Source organism: Argentina silus (genome assembly GCF_951799395.1).
Source record: "Argentina silus genome assembly, chromosome: 20".
Taxonomy (NCBI): Eukaryota; Metazoa; Chordata; class Actinopteri; order Argentiniformes; family Argentinidae; genus Argentina; species Argentina silus.
The window spans coordinates 14,369,209-14,391,129 of NC_139674.1; the positions used below are offsets into that span (position 1 = coordinate 14,369,209).

The following is a 21,921-nucleotide window of genomic DNA, read 5'->3' on the forward strand; positions in this document are numbered from 1 at the left end:
ACTGGGTCACTGGGCCAACGATGTCACCAATGATGTCAATAAAATGGATACGCCTAATGAAAGTTGGATCAGGATAGTTTAATTCAGATCGATCTGGGCTCACATGAAAGATACATGGTCAATGCACATTTCCAAGAGAGCCCCTATCTTGGGATAGTCTCTAGCATTCCACATATGGCCTGGTGCCAGCAAGTCTGGGGTTCCTAGGGCCCCAGGGTATCCTGTTTCTAGACGTGGCTATATTATCATAACAAAGTCTGACATACTTTGGATCCCAGCTGAAATTCATCATAACCTTCCTTACCACTTTAATTAATTCCTGTCCGCTGCATTCGACACAGTGAACCACTCGATCCTTCTCTCCACCCTCTCAGAATTGGGCAGCTCTGCCCTCACCTGGTTTGTATCCTACCTGGCCGATCGCTGTCCTCTCCACGAGCCCTCACCACTGAGGTCCCCCAGGGCTCTGTCCTAGGGCCCTTACTGTTCTCCCTGTATACCAAATCTCTTGGCTCGGTAATTTCCTCACATGGTTTCTCCTACCATGGCTACGGAGGTGACATTCAGTGCACTGTTTATACTCTTGGCTTTACACTACAACAGTTTGGAAATCAAACAATTAGTGAAGCACAGACTGTCAGATTGTATTCGAGGGTATTTCTATAAATATTAGTTTCACCATTTAGAAACAAGAACATGTTTGATACATATACGTAAGAGAATATAGTATACACATTGTGACAAAAAGTGATGACGTCACATAATTTATGAGGCTGTGGCCCCTCCCACAGGATGTAGATCCGTGAGAATGGAAGGTATGGGTTAGGAGGGAGGGGTGGGTAGGGGATGTGGAGGGGGCCCCCCTGGGGGGCCCTGAACTGCCTGAAGAACCATAGGGGGGTCAGCTAAAGTTTGTCACAGATAAGGGGTGTTGGGAAGGGGGGTTTATTGCCCTATGAGACGTGGGTGAGAGTCTAAGGTGTTCTGGGTTTGTCGGAACATGACATTTTTATGAGGATATGGTCACCCTCGGGCGCTGTAGAACCGCGAGAATGGATTGGATGGAATAGGGGTGAGGGGTGGGGGCCCCCATGGGGGGGCCCTGAACTGGCTGAAGAACCATAGGGGGTTCAGCTAAAGTTTGTCACTGATAAGGACTGGGGGATGGGTGGTGATGACTTTATGATGCATACAGGCCTCTATGTCAAAATTGCATGTGAGGCTTAAAATAAAACTTCAATACTGGGGGGTTAAAATGGGCAATTAAAAAATGGTTAGGCTGCTACTCTAGTGCTAGTATTGTGTTCAATAATGAAGGGTTAGGGTTAATAAAAGGGGGTTTAAAAAAAAAAGGTTCATTTTTTAAAAAATGTTTAGTTTCAAACGAGGGGTCTGCCACAGTGGCACGGACGTGACGTTGATAAGATCATGTGTTTCCAGGGTAAAAGGTGTATATATATATATATATATATATATATATATATATATATATATATATATATATATATATATATATATATATGATCCTATGTGAGAGCTGTAGTAGTGGTTGTGGCTGTATGACTGTGTCTAAAATGGCTTCTACAAGGAGGATGGGGGAAATGGAAGGGTGTTTAATGATCCATGAGACATGGGTGTGAGGCTAAGGTGTTCTGTTGTTTGTAAAATTAGTTGTAGCATCTTGACATTTTTATGAGGCTGTGGTCACCCCCGTAGGATGTAGAACCGTGAGAATGGATTGGTTGGATTAGGGGGGAATCACTGGGCCCTGAACTGTCTGAAGACCGAACGACCGAGGTCCTGCTAAAGTTTGCCTCTGATAAGAGCATGTGTTTCCCTGACAAAAAGATGTATATATATGTGACCCTGAGAGCTGGTCACAAAGGCCCAAAGACTTCTGATCAATCATCTGATCAATCTCTCTCCACCATGGAGGTGCAATTGTGTGGAAATGGCTGTGTGTTCTACCTCTTGTTACCTGTTCAAGTGTTAGGGTAACATCACACTGCTGGTCATTTCCTCATAATTACACGTGATATATCTATCTGATAGGCATCGCTTGAGTCTTGTATTGAGGTTCAACGTTTTTCAACGTTTGCCATGTGGGACAGTGAACCGGCATTCTGTAATCCTAGTTTTTGTAAGCTATCCTGAAGCATGTTCTAAATGTTTTTTCAAGAAAAAAGTGGCTTGAAAGTCTTGGGATCTTTAGCATTGAGCTGTAAGACCCAAATTGTTAGGAAAGTATTTGTTGGTCGTACAAAGCTTTTGGCTTTTTCCTTTTTTTCTACATGCCAATGGAACAGCATTTTTAGCACCTTTTTTTTTTATTTGAGATGGATATGGGAAGTTTAGAAACCAATGATGGATAACAATACAATCTGACTTAAAGAAGCGTATTGCATATCTTTGAATATAGACATGTTGCATATGTAGGTATGTTCGCAAGTAACATGTCAGTAAAGAAAAGGGTAATGAAAGTCATAGCAGCTCACCACCAAAAATCTGAATTTGACTATGGGTATTGTCTCTTATTTTAACCCTTGGCTTGACATTTTAAATGTACAACATGTACCGCTATATTCCCATAGACCCATATAGAGTTCATGAAAAGTATCACTAATTTGGTTCGTTATCTCACAATTTGTTATTTAGGTCGATTTTTAGGATAGAACTTGAGTTGCTGGTATTATTGTGGGAACTCAAATCAGTCACTCAGCTTTTTCTATAGGCTACCCTCATCAATGCAGAATATGTGCTTGTCCAATGAAATGTGAATGTTCTCGTTTCAGTACGCTGAACGCTTCATCTTTCACTCCACCGTTTCCTAAATCATTTTACCTCATATCCTTTGTTCATCCTAAATTTGTTTCTAATACTGCTTATTCATGTTTTAAGTTACCTATTTATGCCAGCACCTTAGATTACCAGACCTGTACAACATTTGATAACAATGTTATTTTTGCACTAAAATAAAATGACTTTTGGAGCTATTGCTTGAGTTGAGTCTAGTGTGTTTCAGATGGTTGGACGTTCAGATTGTTCTGTTTTAGAGAGGAGAGGTGATGAGGGCAGGTGGATGTTCATCATGAAGCTTACTTTGTTTAATACCAGGCTAGTTTGTCTGGGGAGACCACACCAACTCATTGCATAGCTTGTTAACCAACTGGTCCCGGATACACGTAATGTACGTGCACTACTAATTCAGAAATTCATTTTTACACCCAATGGTCGAGAGGGATACTAACTAGCCAAATAGCATGCAGTGGGTGATATTACAGAGAATAATGCCTTTAATGTTTTATTACAGAAATAACTGCCAATAGGTTGTCATTGAATCTCCCCCCATAAAATGTTGCTGTTCATTAGTTATGATCTCAGTTTTGAGCTATGGTGAAGCGTAACAGTGCATATGCAAATCATTGTGAAACTGACATTTATTTTGACTTTTGTTGGACATTCAATATGTAGGCTAGGCTATATCTTACTGGTTGTTTGTAGTCTGTCTGTCTATCTCTAGTGTGTGGAAAGTATCCAGCAAATTGGTTCTTCGATGAATATGTGTAGGCCTAGTACTTGTTTCTGTGGTCACCGAAACTACAGCATTTATAGAGAAGTCAAGCTGCAAAAATGCATCATGGAATGTTGCCACTGGCCATGCAGATAGAACTAGTTACATATCAGGATGTAGTTGAATTATCTGTCAACCTGTACATTTTTCATCGTTGGGGGACACAGTTTATCTGAAGCTAATCTATTTCCAGTGAATGGATATGTTCATGGGTGTGTGTGTTGTCATTCCAATGAGGGATAAGTGTTTAATTTGAGAGTGACCTGAACAATAGCAAGCCCAGGATGTAAATAATGAAATCACATTTAAATCATACATGCACCATTTCTAGTCTAGTACTTGCATAAAAACTAGGCTTAAGGGTGCCCTCTGATCAGATCTTGACAGTTTTTAGGGAAAAGGCACATTTAATTGCGAAAGAGTATGGTTATGAGGGGTCTGTTTTGTTTAACTAAATGGCATATCATCATGGATATCATAGACCAATTCAGCTCACCAGTAGGCACATTTCACGTGCCTCTGTTGCTTGAATGCAACAATTGAATTGGATTCAATTGGATTGTCTGTTGATCTTTTTTCATCATGCTTAATCGAGTTGTTGGGAGTGTTTTAGAGATTGTTTAACGTCGTCATTGCTCGGCTTTACCCATTGTTGGTTTGTATGACTTCTTCAACTGGTCCCTACATGGATGTCTCAATTCAGTTGTCAATCTCCATTCAAAATGGGCTAAGAATAGTATAGATGGATGCCTTTTCCATATGACCCATATTTCTCTGTGTTGCAGAAGGACATTCAAGCAAACAATGTTAATAACAAAATGAAACGTGAATCTGGGTTTGCACTATTGTAGGCCTATAGCCTACTGCTGACCATCTAAACATCTCCTAAAAGTATAATGTCAGATATATAGGCACAGTAATGCCTCTCTTTGCCTTTCTCCTATCTTCCCCTGAAGAGCTAACCTCCCCATATAGTAGAGTATAACTTATTTTCTTAATTCAAAGGTAACAATAGGTAACACTGAATGTACTGAAAGCCAGAGTGTTGATATACTTTAAGAAATGACGTATCCACCTGTAAAATGCGTATTATGCATGTTCATTAACTTGAACTTATTGACCCCTCAAATTGGGATAGTAAGAAGTCGAAGTTGTCTTTGTTTTCTGATGTCTGTTCTCTGGCAAAAATTGACCCTAAGAATGAGACTGATGGAACATTAGTCATGTTAGTCGTTGAATTGGCATCTACTAGAAAGATTGAATTTGAGCTGGTGCGAAGATTGGTCCTACTTTGTATTGCCTGTTGAGGTGCTGTAATAGAGGAGCTGTTACCATAGTTGCGGTGTCGTGTGATCTTATTGTATGTTTAATTTTGGCTTCAGCTTTTACTATTCATATTCCCATCAGACGACAGTTTTTTCCTCAAGTAACCAACAGAAACAATTAATGTTTGTCACCTTTTGCGGAATGCCTGAAAATGTTATGGTTATCGTTAAACCCCCCTACAACCTTTAATACGCGTAATGGCACCATAACAATGATGCTTCTCGTACCGTTGTCCGTTATGGTTTATGAGTTGACTTCTCTTGTATTTTTGTTTGTTTAGCTTATGTCTAGATGTTGCTCTTTTATTCCCCAAAAATATGTATGATGGCTTCTGCAGGCCCTGCTACAGTATGATGATCTCATATCTCACTCTGTTTTGAGTAGTCAACATTTTAGTTTATTTTATCGGGTCTTTTTTGGTTGCGTTCATTTGGAGAACTATGATCGTCGTCACGCAGAGCTTGGCTCCATCCATCCATCGACTCGCAGCGACTCTATCCTGAGAAAGTACGGTTGCAAAAGAAATCGGAGAACTTTCGTAGAGCTTCCCCAAACCGAACCAATGCCATATAGCTGAATTACATGCAACATGCAAGACATCATAACTAATAATGCAAGGTATTTTGTATCTTTCTGAAAGCATTGAGGGCTTCAGAGCAACTTGGCTTTTTATATACCAACTTGGAAAACTACCTCAGAACGGTCTCGGGTGCTAGTGTTGTATATCCCTAATTTATAATGACAAAGATCAATTTTAGTGACCAAATGACACAAGCCAATACTGTGTACAAACTTTATCATTTTACTTCCTTTAACCTTTAGTTAAGCAAAATTTGTAATTATGGATGAACTTTGAACGTTTTAGTATGTACATTAAAGTTCATGGGACCCAAATTTTGTAATTGGGAGTTCAAGTCTCAATGTTATGTACGCAGGCAAATCCTCCCTTTTTAAAATGTAGTAATACTGTAACTAAAACAACCAATGAACGCTCAGCAGACACTGAGTTGGGACTCATTTGTGTGGCAATGTAAGCTGTAGTCATGACTGGATGATATATCGATGTACCAATGAAATGGATATTTAGATTTGCAATGAATCACTATCAATATTCCTGCAATATGTTTTGGTAGTATAAATAGTGGGCTGCGGATTGAAAGAAAGAGGCATGTTGATGGGATGTTGTAGGCAGGGCAATAATGACTAAAGTCTGAGTTGGAGTTATGATTTGCTGAGCAGTGTAGATGGGCCAACGTTAGGTAAGATGCATGGCAGGTATCACTCTGAGCTGTACCCTGGACTGGGGTCTCCAGCACGTCTTGTGGCAACTTTCATTTAACATTTAAGCATTGGTAGGAGGTCATCTAATTAATTGAATATAGGTTACCTGTAACTTTGCAAACCTATAAGTAGTGTTTTTAGTGGTTCGTAGTTGGCTTATAGACGTCACTGAGTGATCATCAAGGATCTAACATCTGCATCTTGAAGGGATGTTATCCAGTGCCGCAATAAAACCAGCGAGGCTTTTCTTGCCCTTTGCCATTTAAAGCTGTTTGTTGCAACCAGAAAACGACAAGAACAGTAGCACGCTATTCATTATCCAAATTTGATACAGTTTTTGATATGACGATAGATGTATTTTTGCATGCTACATTTTACAAAGGGAATACACATTTGAAATTACTTTTCTCAATGTATTTGTGACATGATATACTGATGTAGTGGCATATATCGGTCATTCAAGAGATCAATCGATTGAAAGGCACTGTACAGAGAAGGTTGTATGGAAATTAAATTAAAGTTCTTATGTCATTCTTGTTGTCTGAGCTGAAAACATCCCGTATGTTATTGTTTTATGTGTGCCTTTTCAGAGATTTCCTTTCCACCTCCCATATACTGGGGTTGCCAGCCCTATTTCATTTACAGCGCCACATGAAATAATTTCTACATTAATTATCATGCAACCTTAAAAGTGAAGACGCTGCATAGAACGATCAGTATTTGTGTTTTGCACTTTCAAAGCAGTTTCAAAATTGCCCCACTTAAGGTTGGGCAAACTGACAAAAAAACAACAATAAAAGACGAGGTATTTTAAGCTATCGATAGGAATTATAAGGAATAATAGGACTTTGAAGAGCTTTTCTAAAAAGTTAAAAGATATATCTATATATCTATCTATATAGATAGATATTCATATATATTCATGAAGTACCTCATAAGCCTGATATATGCTGCATTGACTTTTCTCATTTCTTTTTTTTCTTTTGTGTGCTTCATATTATCCAATAAAAAATTGTATTTCCCCTTTTTTGAGAGGTTTGATCATCACCTAAGGCTGTGCACTGGCCATGCAAAAGCTATTTTCTGATTAAGGAGGTCTTGAACAACATGTAGTGCTACATGTTCACTGTCAGATGGAATGAAAGGGTATGTATGAATCTGAAGCGGAATGGTTCCGTAGGATTATGTGTAATTTATGCAATTGTTAACATTACATTTGATCAAAGGAATATTTCTAAATTGTAGCGACGGTACTTTCCATGTTTTGCTTTGTAAGGATGCTGTATGTGTCCATATAGCCTAAAACACTGGGTTAAATCAATGAGGACTTAATGTCCACCAACACAACTATCGGGTACCTGGCGACTCCATGCTGTTCAATGTGACTGGTGATTCAGGTATTGCCGTGAAAGGGCTGTATCTGCTACTGTGTCCATCCCTGTCCTATTCCCCCGCACCTTTGTCTTAAGATAGCCTTAGAACTACACATGGAGTACATTCTTCTCGTACATTACGCCTTAAAAGTACAAAATTATGCACAAGAAATCCACAACTTGCAAGAGAGCTTGATGCCCATAGACACTTCAGAAACCATGTCATGCGTCATTGCCATATATCTACCTCCTATGAATGTAGGAGTGTCCTGGAAATTGGGTTTACTATGAAAAAAAGTTGAGACATGGGAACATGTTGGCCTTTTTAAAGAAAAATATGATAAGAATTTGGGGATGATTGTCATTCATTTAAAAAAAAAAAAAAAAAAACGGAACTAAAACAAATTCTTATCATATTTTTCTTTAAAAAGGCCAACATGTTCCCATGTCTCAACTTTTTTTCATAGTAAACCCAATTTCCAGGACACTCCTACATTCATAGGAGGTAGATATATGGCAATGACGCATGACATGGTTTCTGAAGTGTCTATGGGCATCAAGCTCTCTTGCAAGTTGTGGATTTCTTGTGCATAATTTTGTACTTTTAAGGCGTAATGTACGAGAAGAATGTACTCCATGTGTAGTTCTAAGGCTATCTTAAGACAAAGGTGCGGGGGAATAGGACAGGGATGGACACAGTAGCAGATACAGCCCTTTCACGGCAATACCTGAATCACCAGTCACATTGAACAGCATGGAGTCGCCAGGTACCCGATAGTTGTGTTGGTGGACATTAAGTCCTCATTGATTTAACCCAGTGTTTTAGGCTATATGGACACATACAGCATCCTTACAAAGCAAAACATGGAAAGTACCGTCGCTACAATTTAGAAATATTCCTTTGATCAAATGTAATGTTAACAATTGCATAAATTACACATAATCCTACGGAACCATTCCGCTTCAGATTCATACATACCCTTTCATTCCATCTGACAGTGAACATGTAGCACTACATGTTGTTCAAGACCTCCTTAATCAGAAAATAGCTTTTGCATGGCCAGTGCACAGCCTTAGGTGATGATCAAACCTCTCAAAAAAGGGGAAATACAATTTTTTATTGGATAATATGAAGCACACAAAAGAAAAAAAAGAAATGAGAAAAGTCAATGCAGCATATATCAGGCTTATGAGGTACTTCATGAATATATATGAATATCTATCTATATAGATAGATATATAGATATATCTTTTAACTTTTTAGAAAAGCTCTTCAAAGTCCTATTATTCCTTATAATTCCTATCGATAGCTTAAAATACCTCGTCTTTTATTGTTGTTTTTTTGTCAGTTTGCCCAACCTTAAGTGGGGCAATTTTGAAACTGCTTTGAAAGTGCAAAACACAAATACTGATCGTTCTATGCAGCGTCTTCACTTTTAAGGTTGCATGATAATTAATGTAGAAATTATTTCATGTGGCGCTGTAAATGAAATAGGGCTGGCAACCCCAGTATATGGGAGGTGGAAAGGAAATCTCTGAAAAGGCACACATAAAACAATAACATACGGGATGTTTTCAGCTCAGACAACAAGAATGACATAAGAACTTTAATTTAATTTCCATACAACCTTCTCTGTACAGTGCCTTTCAATCGATTGATCTCTTGAATGACCGATATATGCCACTACATCAGTATATCATGTCACAAATACATTGAGAAAAGTAATTTCAAATGTGTATTCCCTTTGTAAAATGTAGCATGCAAAAATACATCTATCGTCATATCAAAAACTGTATCAAATTTGGATAATGAATAGCGTGCTACTGTTCTTGTCGTTTTCTGGTTGCAACAAACAGCTTTAAATGGCAAAGGGCAAGAAAAGCCTCGCTGGTTTTATTGCGGCACTGGATAACATCCCTTCAAGATGCAGATGTTAGATCCTTGATGATCACTCAGTGACGTCTATAAGCCAACTACGAACCACTAAAAACACTACTTATAGGTTTGCAAAGTTACAGGTAACCTATATTCAATTAATTAGATGACCTCCTACCAATGCTTAAATGTTAAATGAAAGTTGCCACAAGACGTGCTGGAGACCCCAGTCCAGGGTACAGCTCAGAGTGATACCTGCCATGCATCTTACCTAACGTTGGCCCATCTACACTGCTCAGCAAATCATAACTCCAACTCAGACTTTAGTCATTATTGCCCTGCCTACAACATCCCATCAACATGCCTCTTTCTTTCAATCCGCAGCCCACTATTTATACTACCAAAACATATTGCAGGAATATTGATAGTGATTCATTGCAAATCTAAATATCCATTTCATTGGTACATCGATATATCATCCAGTCATGACTACAGCTTACATTGCCACACAAATGAGTCCCAACTCAGTGTCTGCTGAGCGTTCATTGGTTGTTTTAGTTACAGTATTACTACATTTTAAAAAGGGAGGATTTGCCTGCGTACATAACATTGAGACTTGAACTCCCAATTACAAAATTTGGGTCCCATGAACTTTAATGTACATACTAAAACGTTCAAAGTTCATCCGTAATTACAAATTTTGCTTAACTAAAGGTTAAAGGAAGTAAAATGATAAAGTTTGTACACAGTATTGGCTTGTGTCATTTGGTCACTAAAATTGATCTTTGTCATTATAAATTAGGGATATACAACACTAGCACCCGAGACCGTTCTGAGGTAGTTTTCCAAGTTGGTATATAAAAAGCCAAGTTGCTCTGAAGCCCTCAATGCTTTCAGAAAGATACAAAATACCTTGCATTATTAGTTATGATGTCTTGCATGTTGCATGTAATTCAGCTATATGGCATTGGTTCGGTTTGGGGAAGCTCTACGAAAGTTCTCCGATTTCTTTTGCAACCGTACTTTCTCAGGATAGAGTCGCTGCGAGTCGATGGATGGATGGAGCCAAGCTCTGCGTGACGACGATCATAGTTCTCCAAATGAACGCAACCAAAAAAGACCCGATAAAATAAACTAAAATGTTGACTACTCAAAACAGAGTGAGATATGAGATCATCATACTGTAGCAGGGCCTGCAGAAGCCATCATACATATTTTTGGGGAATAAAAGAGCAACATCTAGACATAAGCTAAACAAACAAAAATACAAGAGAAGTCAACTCATAAACCATAACGGACAACGGTACGAGAAGCATCATTGTTATGGTGCCATTACGCGTATTAAAGGTTGTAGGGGGGTTTAACGATAACCATAACATTTTCAGGCATTCCGCAAAAGGTGACAAACATTAATTGTTTCTGTTGGTTACTTGAGGAAAAAACTGTCGTCTGATGGGAATATGAATAGTAAAAGCTGAAGCCAAAATTAAACATACAATAAGATCACACGACACCGCAACTATGGTAACAGCTCCTCTATTACAGCACCTCAACAGGCAATACAAAGTAGGACCAATCTTCGCACCAGCTCAAATTCAATCTTTCTAGTAGATGCCAATTCAACGACTAACATGACTAATGTTCCATCAGTCTCATTCTTAGGGTCAATTTTTGCCAGAGAACAGACATCAGAAAACAAAGACAACTTCGACTTCTTACTATCCCAATTTGAGGGGTCAATAAGTTCAAGTTAATGAACATGCATAATACGCATTTTACAGGTGGATACGTCATTTCTTAAAGTATATCAACACTCTGGCTTTCAGTACATTCAGTGTTACCTATTGTTACCTTTGAATTAAGAAAATAAGTTATACTCTACTATATGGGGAGGTTAGCTCTTCAGGGGAAGATAGGAGAAAGGCAAAGAGAGGCATTACTGTGCCTATATATCTGACATTATACTTTTAGGAGATGTTTAGATGGTCAGCAGTAGGCTATAGGCCTACAATAGTGCAAACCCAGATTCACGTTTCATTTTGTTATTAACATTGTTTGCTTGAATGTCCTTCTGCAACACAGAGAAATATGGGTCATATGGAAAAGGCATCCATCTATACTATTCTTAGCCCATTTTGAATGGAGATTGACAACTGAATTGAGACATCCATGTAGGGACCAGTTGAAGAAGTCATACAAACCAACAATGGGTAAAGCCGAGCAATGACGACGTTAAACAATCTCTAAAACACTCCCAACAACTCGATTAAGCATGATGAAAAAAGATCAACAGACAATCCAATTGAATCCAATTCAATTGTTGCATTCAAGCAACAGAGGCACGTGAAATGTGCCTACTGGTGAGCTGAATTGGTCTATGATATCCATGATGATATGCCATTTAGTTAAACAAAACAGACCCCTCATAACCATACTCTTTCGCAATTAAATGTGCCTTTTCCCTAAAAACTGTCAAGATCTGATCAGAGGGCACCCTTAAGCCTAGTTTTTATGCAAGTACTAGACTAGAAATGGTGCATGTATGATTTAAATGTGATTTCATTATTTACATCCTGGGCTTGCTATTGTTCAGGTCACTCTCAAATTAAACACTTATCCCTCATTGGAATGACAACACACACACCCATGAACATATCCATTCACTGGAAATAGATTAGCTTCAGATAAACTGTGTCCCCCAACGATGAAAAATGTACAGGTTGACAGATAATTCAACTACATCCTGATATGTAACTAGTTCTATCTGCATGGCCAGTGGCAACATTCCATGATGCATTTTTGCAGCTTGACTTCTCTATAAATGCTGTAGTTTCGGTGACCACAGAAACAAGTACTAGGCCTACACATATTCATCGAAGAACCAATTTGCTGGATACTTTCCACACACTAGAGATAGACAGACAGACTACAAACAACCAGTAAGATATAGCCTAGCCTACATATTGAATGTCCAACAAAAGTCAAAATAAATGTCAGTTTCACAATGATTTGCATATGCACTGTTACGCTTCACCATAGCTCAAAACTGAGATCATAACTAATGAACAGCAACATTTTATGGGGGGAGATTCAATGACAACCTATTGGCAGTTATTTCTGTAATAAAACATTAAAGGCATTATTCTCTGTAATATCACCCACTGCATGCTATTTGGCTAGTTAGTATCCCTCTCGACCATTGGGTGTAAAAATGAATTTCTGAATTAGTAGTGCACGTACATTACGTGTATCCGGGACCAGTTGGTTAACAAGCTATGCAATGAGTTGGTGTGGTCTCCCCAGACAAACTAGCCTGGTATTAAACAAAGTAAGCTTCATGATGAACATCCACCTGCCCTCATCACCTCTCCTCTCTAAAACAGAACAATCTGAACGTCCAACCATCTGAAACACACTAGACTCAACTCAAGCAATAGCTCCAAAAGTCATTTTATTTTAGTGCAAAAATAACATTGTTATCAAATGTTGTACAGGTCTGGTAATCTAAGGTGCTGGCATAAATAGGTAACTTAAAACATGAATAAGCAGTATTAGAAACAAATTTAGGATGAACAAAGGATATGAGGTAAAATGATTTAGGAAACGGTGGAGTGAAAGATGAAGCGTTCAGCGTACTGAAACGAGAACATTCACATTTCATTGGACAAGCACATATTCTGCATTGATGAGGGTAGCCTATAGAAAAAGCTGAGTGACTGATTTGAGTTCCCACAATAATACCAGCAACTCAAGTTCTATCCTAAAAATCGACCTAAATAACAAATTGTGAGATAACGAACCAAATTAGTGATACTTTTCATGAACTCTATATGGGTCTATGGGAATATAGCGGTACATGTTGTACATTTAAAATGTCAAGCCAAGGGTTAAAATAAGAGACAATACCCATAGTCAAATTCAGATTTTTGGTGGTGAGCTGCTATGACTTTCATTACCCTTTTCTTTACTGACATGTTACTTGCGAACATACCTACATATGCAACATGTCTATATTCAAAGATATGCAATACGCTTCTTTAAGTCAGATTGTATTGTTATCCATCATTGGTTTCTAAACTTCCCATATCCATCTCAAATAAAAAAAAAAGGTGCTAAAAATGCTGTTCCATTGGCATGTAGAAAAAAAGGAAAAAGCCAAAAGCTTTGTACGACCAACAAATACTTTCCTAACAATTTGGGTCTTACAGCTCAATGCTAAAGATCCCAAGACTTTCAAGCCACTTTTTTCTTGAAAAAACATTTAGAACATGCTTCAGGATAGCTTACAAAAACTAGGATTACAGAATGCCGGTTCACTGTCCCACATGGCAAACGTTGAAAAACGTTGAACCTCAATACAAGACTCAAGCGATGCCTATCAGATAGATATATCACGTGTAATTATGAGGAAATGACCAGCAGTGTGATGTTACCCTAACACTTGAACAGGTAACAAGAGGTAGAACACACAGCCATTTCCACACAATTGCACCTCCATGGTGGAGAGAGATTGATCAGATGCCGCTGTCACAAGTCTTTGGGCCTTTGTGACCAGCTCTCAGGGTCACATATATATACATCTTTTTGTCAGGGAAACACATGCTCTTATCAGAGGCAAACTTTAGCAGGACCTCGGTCGTTCGGTCTTCAGACAGTTCAGGGCCCAGTGATTCCCCCCTAATCCAACCAATCCATTCTCACGGTTCTACATCCTACGGGGGTGACCACAGCCTCATAAAAATGTCAAGATGCTACAACTAATTTTACAAACAACAGAACACCTTAGCCTCACACCCATGTCTCATGGATCATTAAACACCCTTCCATTTCCCCCATCCTCCTTGTAGAAGCCATTTTAGACACAGTCATACAGCCACAACCACTACTACAGCTCTCACATAGGATCATATATATATATATATATATATATATATATATATATATATATATATATATATACACCTTTTACCCTGGAAACACATGATCTTATCAACGTCACGTCCGTGCCACTGTGGCAGACCCCTCGTTTGAAACTAAACATTTTTTTAAAAATGAACCTTTTTTTTTTAAACCCCCTTTTATTAACCCTAACCCTTCATTATTGAACACAATACTAGCACTAGAGTAGCAGCCTAACCATTTTTTAATTGCCCATTTTAACCCCCCAGTATTGAAGTTTTATTTTAAGCCTCACATGCAATTTTGACATAGAGGCCTGTATGCATCATAAAGTCATCACCACCCATCCCCCAGTCCTTATCAGTGACAAACTTTAGCTGAACCCCCTATGGTTCTTCAGCCAGTTCAGGGCCCCCCCATGGGGGCCCCCACCCCTCACCCCTATTCCATCCAATCCATTCTCGCGGTTCTACAGCGCCCGAGGGTGACCATATCCTCATAAAAATGTCATGTTCCGACAAACCCAGAACACCTTAGACTCTCACCCACGTCTCATAGGGCAATAAACCCCCCTTCCCAACACCCCTTATCTGTGACAAACTTTAGCTGACCCCCCTATGGTTCTTCAGGCAGTTCAGGGCCCCCCAGGGGGGCCCCCTCCACATCCCCTACCCACCCCTCCCTCCTAACCCATACCTTCCATTCTCACGGATCTACATCCTGTGGGAGGGGCCACAGCCTCATAAATTATGTGACGTCATCACTTTTTGTCACAATGTGTATACTATATTCTCTTACGTATGAGGAAAAAAGTTTTAAAATAATAAATTTGATCGATGTACTTGTTGTAAATCACGTGTTACAAGCATAGGAGTGCAAGGGTGTTTCAGGTTCTGAAAGGCAAAACAGGAAAACCACAAGCCTGTGCATAAAGGTCAACTTCGGTCTTACAACCCACAGACGGAAATGTGTTCGTGTTGATATGAACAGATGAGAAGTGATGACATCTTTTAATGTATGAGGTATAATAATGCTTTGTATCTCGCTTCTCAAAGAGCTTTTAACAAACTGAGGAGACTTTGTTTCACCACATCACATACCCTCAGTGGTTCATTCTTGTGAGCCTAGCAACTCACGTATGTCTTTATTGTTGATAAATTAGTAGAATTTCCACAACAGTATGCACGCATGTACGCACGCACGGTGCAGAGCACAAAACAGGAAGTTGATGCTCTAGCGGTTAGCAGAACAACAGTTAGCAGAGCGACTAGCTGATAAACCAGACATCAAGATGTTGCACTTGCCCAGCAATTCGACTTCCTCCAACTCGAGCCTTGAAACTTGCGACCCCTGGCTTGTCAACTGAAATTTACAATTACTTTCCTGAGAGACCCTTGGAATGTTGCTTTACGATTCCAAAGGTACCACGGGCCCAAGCTCTCTGTTGATACAAGGCCAGAGTCACTAGCACCTTGCCTTCACTGAGATGAACCATATGTCCTGGTTTCCTGTTTACTATCTACTATAAGAATTGACTGCAAGCTCTTTGTGGGTGCCACTTCCCTGCTACCCCTTCTCCTGGACAGTAGTCTAGTGTCCCAAGTCGACTTGACTAATAAATTGTCTTTATTCAACTTTAAATGAGTATCCACTTTCTTCCACGCATCATTGACTCTTCATCTTCAATATCAGAAACATCATCATCACACGTGACCACCGTCTCCTCAAATACCCGATGTAAACCAGCTACGCTATCAAAAAGCTAGCAATTCGACAGCGCGGGTAGGTGGGGGTATTTGAGCTTGAGGAGGTGAGTTAACCATCTCAACTCGGTTACACTGGGTTCTAGTTGAGGCTGGCGTGGCCCATCATCATCACCACCACCATCATCATCATCATCACCACCATCATCATCACCACCATCATCGATAGATTGTAAGAATGAATACATGAACACAACGCAGGACACTAACATCATATGGTCAGGTGTGATTTGTGGAGTGGAAAAGTACAGGAAGGTATGGGGGTCAGGGTCCTGAGCTTTATGGCAGGTGAGTCTTTGTTAGGCAACTAGGTATCTGTTATAAGGCATCATAGGTTACACACTTTGACCTGTGGCCTGTCTTGGAAGGCTGTTGATGACTAAACTGCGCAGACGGCCAGGTCAGATAGGGTTGTCTCCTATTCCCTCTCCCCTAACTAGAATGCCAGAGTTGTGGGCTAAGTTCCTGTTTAAAAAGGGCACTTGTGAGAGAGACAATCAGAGAAGCCTAGCCGTAGAGCTAGTAAGAACATGTATATGCTGACTGTACCGTTTCCTGTCATACTGCAATAAAGATCAAGACTTCTCTCCCTGATATTCGTGGTCCAGACTGTTCATTCAAACACAATGGAATCACACATCATCATGTCGTGTATCTGCATTTTTACATGTATGGCATTTAGCAGACGCCTTTATCCAAAGCGACTTACAACAAATACATTTGTTTAAGTAAGTGAATCATCTATCCAACAGTCATCATAAGACTATTTTTAAATATATTTTATTAGCAGGAGAGAACTTGTACAGAGGGGTAAGCAGGGGAGAAGAGGTCTCGGGGTTGGGGTTAGGGTTAGTATAGGGGGGGTAGTGAGGGAGAAGAGGTCTCGGGGTTGGGGTTAGGGTTAGTATAGGGGGGGTAGTGAGGGAGAAGAGGTCTCGGGGTTGGGGTTAGGGTTAGTATAGGGGGGGTAGTGAGGGAGAAGAGGTCTCGGGGTTGGGGTTAGGGTTAGTATAGGGGGGGTAGTGAGGGAGAAGAGGTCTCGGGGTTGGGGTTGGGGTTAGTATAGGGGGGGTAACTGACCTGTTGGCAAAGCGCAGCCAGAACACATCGTAGGCGTAGAGACGTAGAGGCTTCACGGACCGAAGCATCAGCATGTAGCGGATGTCAAACTTCACCATCCCCACCTCCTCCCTGTCAAACAGCACTGGGTCCTCCAGGTACTTACACACCACCTGGGACGGATGACACACACACACACACACACACACACACACACACACACACACACACACACACACACACACACACACACACACACACACACACACACACACACACACACACACACACACACACAGTGTCTAATGTGGAAGATCAGGGGCTATTGGCAGTCACAATGCTAGAAGAAAGGAAGATTTTTTTATTTTTTTTATAGGAGAGACACTTGCACAGGGGGGTAGTGGGGATGAAGAAGTCTTGCAGTTGACAAGATCCATACAAGGAACAACAAGACCTGTCTGTTCCTAACAGATAAGGAGGTATGGAAGTCTGTGCTCTCAGAGACCTCTCATGGGTCTCAAGGCCAAAAAATAACATGTGAGAAACCCTCCCTGGAGACGGGGGGGGGGTTGAAAGTATAAATGTGTAATGTTCTGTTCACTCCATTTGCTAGAGACAGAGTGCCATGCTTGCAATTAAAATATGTTTTTTATATATATATATAGAATATAATAAGATATAATATAAGCCATTTAGCTGACGCATTTATCCAAAGCGACTTACATTGCAGTGAGTGCATACATTTCAATATATATGGTCCCAGCAGGAATCAAACCCACGACCTAAGCGTTGTTAGCGCCATGCTCTACCAACTGAGCCACAGAGGATCACAGATAACAAATAGAACATATATTGTGTACGTGCCTATTTGTACAGAGTCTCACCAAATACTAAGTGGTAAACCCTAGATTTCCACCACAATCCCTAACCCTAACCCTGTCTCAATCCCTAACCCTAACCCTAACCCTGTCTCAATCCCTAACCCTAACCCTGTCTCAATCCCTAACCCTAACCCTGTCTCAATCCCTAACCCTAACCCTGTCTCAATCCCTAACCCTGTGCATATGATTTTGGTGTATGGAAAAGTTCCTGTCAACTTGGCATAATAAAAATGCGAGCTCTGAAATAACTTTGCTTTCTTGATTACAGAATACTTAGTATGCTAGATTGTGACTAACCAAAAGAACTCAAACGCATAACAGGACGCAGAAGAAACACCCTCCACCTTGAAAAGTTTGTCTAACAATGCTTTTTCACTTCATCTGCCTGCTCCTTCACTGAACTGAATGCATCCTGGGTTCAGCTCCGCTCTTAACGCCTGGGGGATTATTCATGCTGTCTCTGAAGTGCAAACTAAGGAGGTTCTACAGATAAGAGAAGAGTCTCTGGTGGTTGGCTGCATGAGGTGTGAGTGGTTATACCCCCAATCTAACAGTCTGGAGGCAGGGTGTGCTTAGGGGCCAAAAGGGGGGGGGGGGGGGGTTATGAGGGTTCAACAACTGAGCCATCTGGGATATGGATAAGGCCTTGACCAGGCTGAGGGGTTAAATGTCTCCCTTTATGGAGGACCAACCACAGAACGCCAACCTCAACTCATTCAGCCATTAGAATGGGTGCTTTTTACACCACAAGATAAGTTGGTGGCCCGCCGGACTTGTGACTTGAGTGTTACCTTGGGCGTACTCTCTCTCTGTCTGATGATGTAGTCCAGGTTGTTGGTGATGTGTGCGTCCAGTCCACGGGCCAGGTTCCAGGGCTTACAGATCCAGTGGTTGTCTTCTCCCCTAAAAGCAACACACACACACACACACACACACACACACACACACACACACACACACATCAGGATCAGAATCAGAATTCTTTTATTTGGCCAAGTATATTTGCACATACAGGAAATTGACTTGGTGAGATTGGTGCATAGGACATAAAAAACTAAATAAAGAGATGATGTCTCAGTCTCTTTCTCTGTTCAACACACACACACACACACAGTCTCAGATGATGACCGCCCCCCCCACACCAAGCCAAGTTGTTCACCATATAATGTAAATGTTAATCATGTAATGAGCATTTGTCGATAACAACTGTGTGACCTTTGCTTGACACTTTGCTTATGGCTTGAGTAGACTGATGAAACAGAGAAGTAGAAGTATTACATCCTAATGGTTGTACCCCCACTACCCCCCGTACAAGTTTCTCTCCTGTTAATACAAAAAAATAATCCTTCTTCTAGCATTATGACTGCCTATGGCCCCTGGTCCGAGCATTGATTACTTTATCTTATGATGACTGATGGATAGATGATTCACTTACTTAAACAAATGTAAGGCGTCTGCTAAATTCCATAAATGTAAATGTGATGTAAATGCTAAAAGCTTGACATGTGGATGTGTTGTTGCCAAGGCATATGAGGGAGATGTACGTGTCACAAGACCCAACTGTTTAAGATTACCCAACTGTTCCACTAAGGAAAAGCACATATGAAATATGTGAAAGGGTTTCAAAAGTATAAATGTATGCCTGTAACTCTGTTTGTTAGAAGCAGACCGCCATGCTTGCAACCATTAAAAGAAGTAAATAGAACCTGTGGTGGAATGTCCCAGAATGATGTGACAGAAACTTCAGTGATAGCCTTTCTAAGAAACCGCTGATGTTAATTCCTGCTCGATAAACAATGGCTGATAGGATCCAGATGTTGTCATTGGGACAGGAGTGAGAAAAACAAGTCACAATGATGTCGAAACAATGACATTTTTGCCAAACTGTTATACACATGTTTCTGCCAAAAGAAACGAGGTAGCATGTTCTTGTGTAATAACTTCTTGGGATTCCTCTGCAGAGACCGCAGTTTGTTTGTGTAAATATTATTATCTGCATTAATAAAACTGTCTAATCCTTTGAATAACTCTCCTCACTTGTCTGCTTCCACTCTACCACAAACACATATTGTGTACCTGTCTATTTGTGCAGAGTCTCACTGAATACTAAGTGTGGAGACCCCTAGGATCTATAGGATTAACCCCCCCCCCCCCCACACACACACACACCCCACCCCCCAACACACACACACACACACACCCCCACACACACACACAAGGTCTCCAAGCAGGGTCCAGGCTGTGATAGAAAAATGTATGTTAGATGATTAGTACCTAATAACAGGAACTGAGCCACCAATTCACTAGACTAGGAAATTACCTCGGATCCACCGAACGACAACACCCCCTCATTTACACCCCCTCACTTACTTCCTGTTTATCTGTCTTTCTCTGTTCCCTCTCTCTCTCACACCCACAGTTTCAGATAATGGACCCCCCCCCACCCCACCCACCCAAGAAAGTGTTGAAAGGTCAGCATCACATGCCTAACCTCTCTTGTCTCTGTTGGTAATGTCTGACGAACTGAGGTAGCTCTGTCTGCAGGTTGAACGTCTCCGGCAGCCACTCGGCCCCCTGGCCGCCGCACGCTCTCCTAGACACGGCGGAGAGGCAGTCCTTCACCGTGACGACAGTCTCACACGGAAACTGATTGGTCATCACGTGAGGGCGCTCTTCGCTCAGCTTCCTGCAGGGTGATAGGGGGAGGGGGGGAGGGGGGTGAAGGCAGGGGGAGGGGAGACGTTAGTTAGGTCACTTCAGCATTCTGCGTTCCTGATGTAGGGTTCAGAGTCACGTCAGAGTGGAACAATCCTGTTTTTGTACCGGGCCCTACTGCATGAAGACCCATCTCATCAGGCTACATCTACATCTTAACTGTCCCTCCGAAAGACCTCTTCAACCCCACGACCCCCCTGTGCAAGTTTCTCTCCTGAAGAAAAACCCTCTTATCCCTCTGAACCCTACAGGGGTCACGTTAGGGTCAGGTCTGCACTTTGTGTTCCTGATCCACAGGCTGGGAATACATGGGAGTAAACTGATCCTGAGGGCATCTTCACGGCTGTTTATTCTAGTGAGCAATGATTTAACCTCTCGGCAGCTTGCCGTCAAGATCACACACTTGGGGGACATTTTAGATGTCATAAACGACCCCCTGGGGTATGCTCTTTGTTTTCTGTACCCCTTATGGAGAGATAAGAACGTGGTCACTAGACACGGTCAAAGACACTAAAACAGTCGTTGAGGTTGAGTGAGTGCCAGCGGCCTGACCTGTAGTCCCTGATGTGGGAAAAGCGCCAAAGGATGTCAGCCTCCTCCTCCTTCTCTGTGAACTGGAAACGTGGATGCTTGAGATTCTCCAGAACCTGCTTCATTTCTGTGTACACCCTGCAACACACACACACACACACACACACACACACACACACACACACACACACACACACACACACACACACACACACACACACACACACACACACACACACACACACACACACACACACACACACACACACACAGGGCTTGTTTTGAGGGTGAGAGAGTGAAAAAGATTTCTAAATAAAGAGGCCAATAATATGCTCAGAAAGTGTGAGAGAGTTGTTCTGAGACAGACAGAACTGACAATGTTGCATTCCAGAATAAATGACTTGTCTTCCTGATTTATTTTTTCCGTATCAGATGTAGTTTCAAACTGTCACTATACAGCCCTCTTGGTACGGTGGAGACGAAGCTGAACTCACTTCAGGACTTTGTCTTTGGGGACACTGTAGGGCTGAATTTCTCCAGGAAACTTCTCCTTGTTCTCTTGGGAAATGGTCTGAGAGGAAGGGAGGAGTGAGAGAAAAAAAGAGAAAGATGAAACTACACTTTTTTTTGTTGTTGTCCTAATTCT

The 21,921-nt window shown here is 41.0% G+C and overlaps 1 protein-coding gene across 1 annotated transcript in view; it reads right to left on the minus strand.

The window, feature by feature from the left end:
• Positions 1-21,921, minus strand: part of ttll12 (tubulin tyrosine ligase-like family, member 12) — a 31,964-nt gene that overhangs the window by 6,522 nt on the left and 3,521 nt on the right. Inside the window, exons 6-10 of the mRNA XM_083692329.1 lie at positions 21,770-21,846; positions 21,297-21,413; positions 20,521-20,715; positions 18,821-18,932; positions 17,170-17,321 (exon numbers count right to left, since the gene is read on the minus strand). Of these exons, the coding sequence (XP_083548455.1) occupies positions 17,170-17,321; positions 18,821-18,932; positions 20,521-20,715; positions 21,297-21,413; positions 21,770-21,846 (653 nt within the window). The remainder of the gene's footprint in view (positions 1-17,169; positions 17,322-18,820; positions 18,933-20,520; positions 20,716-21,296; positions 21,414-21,769; positions 21,847-21,921) is intronic.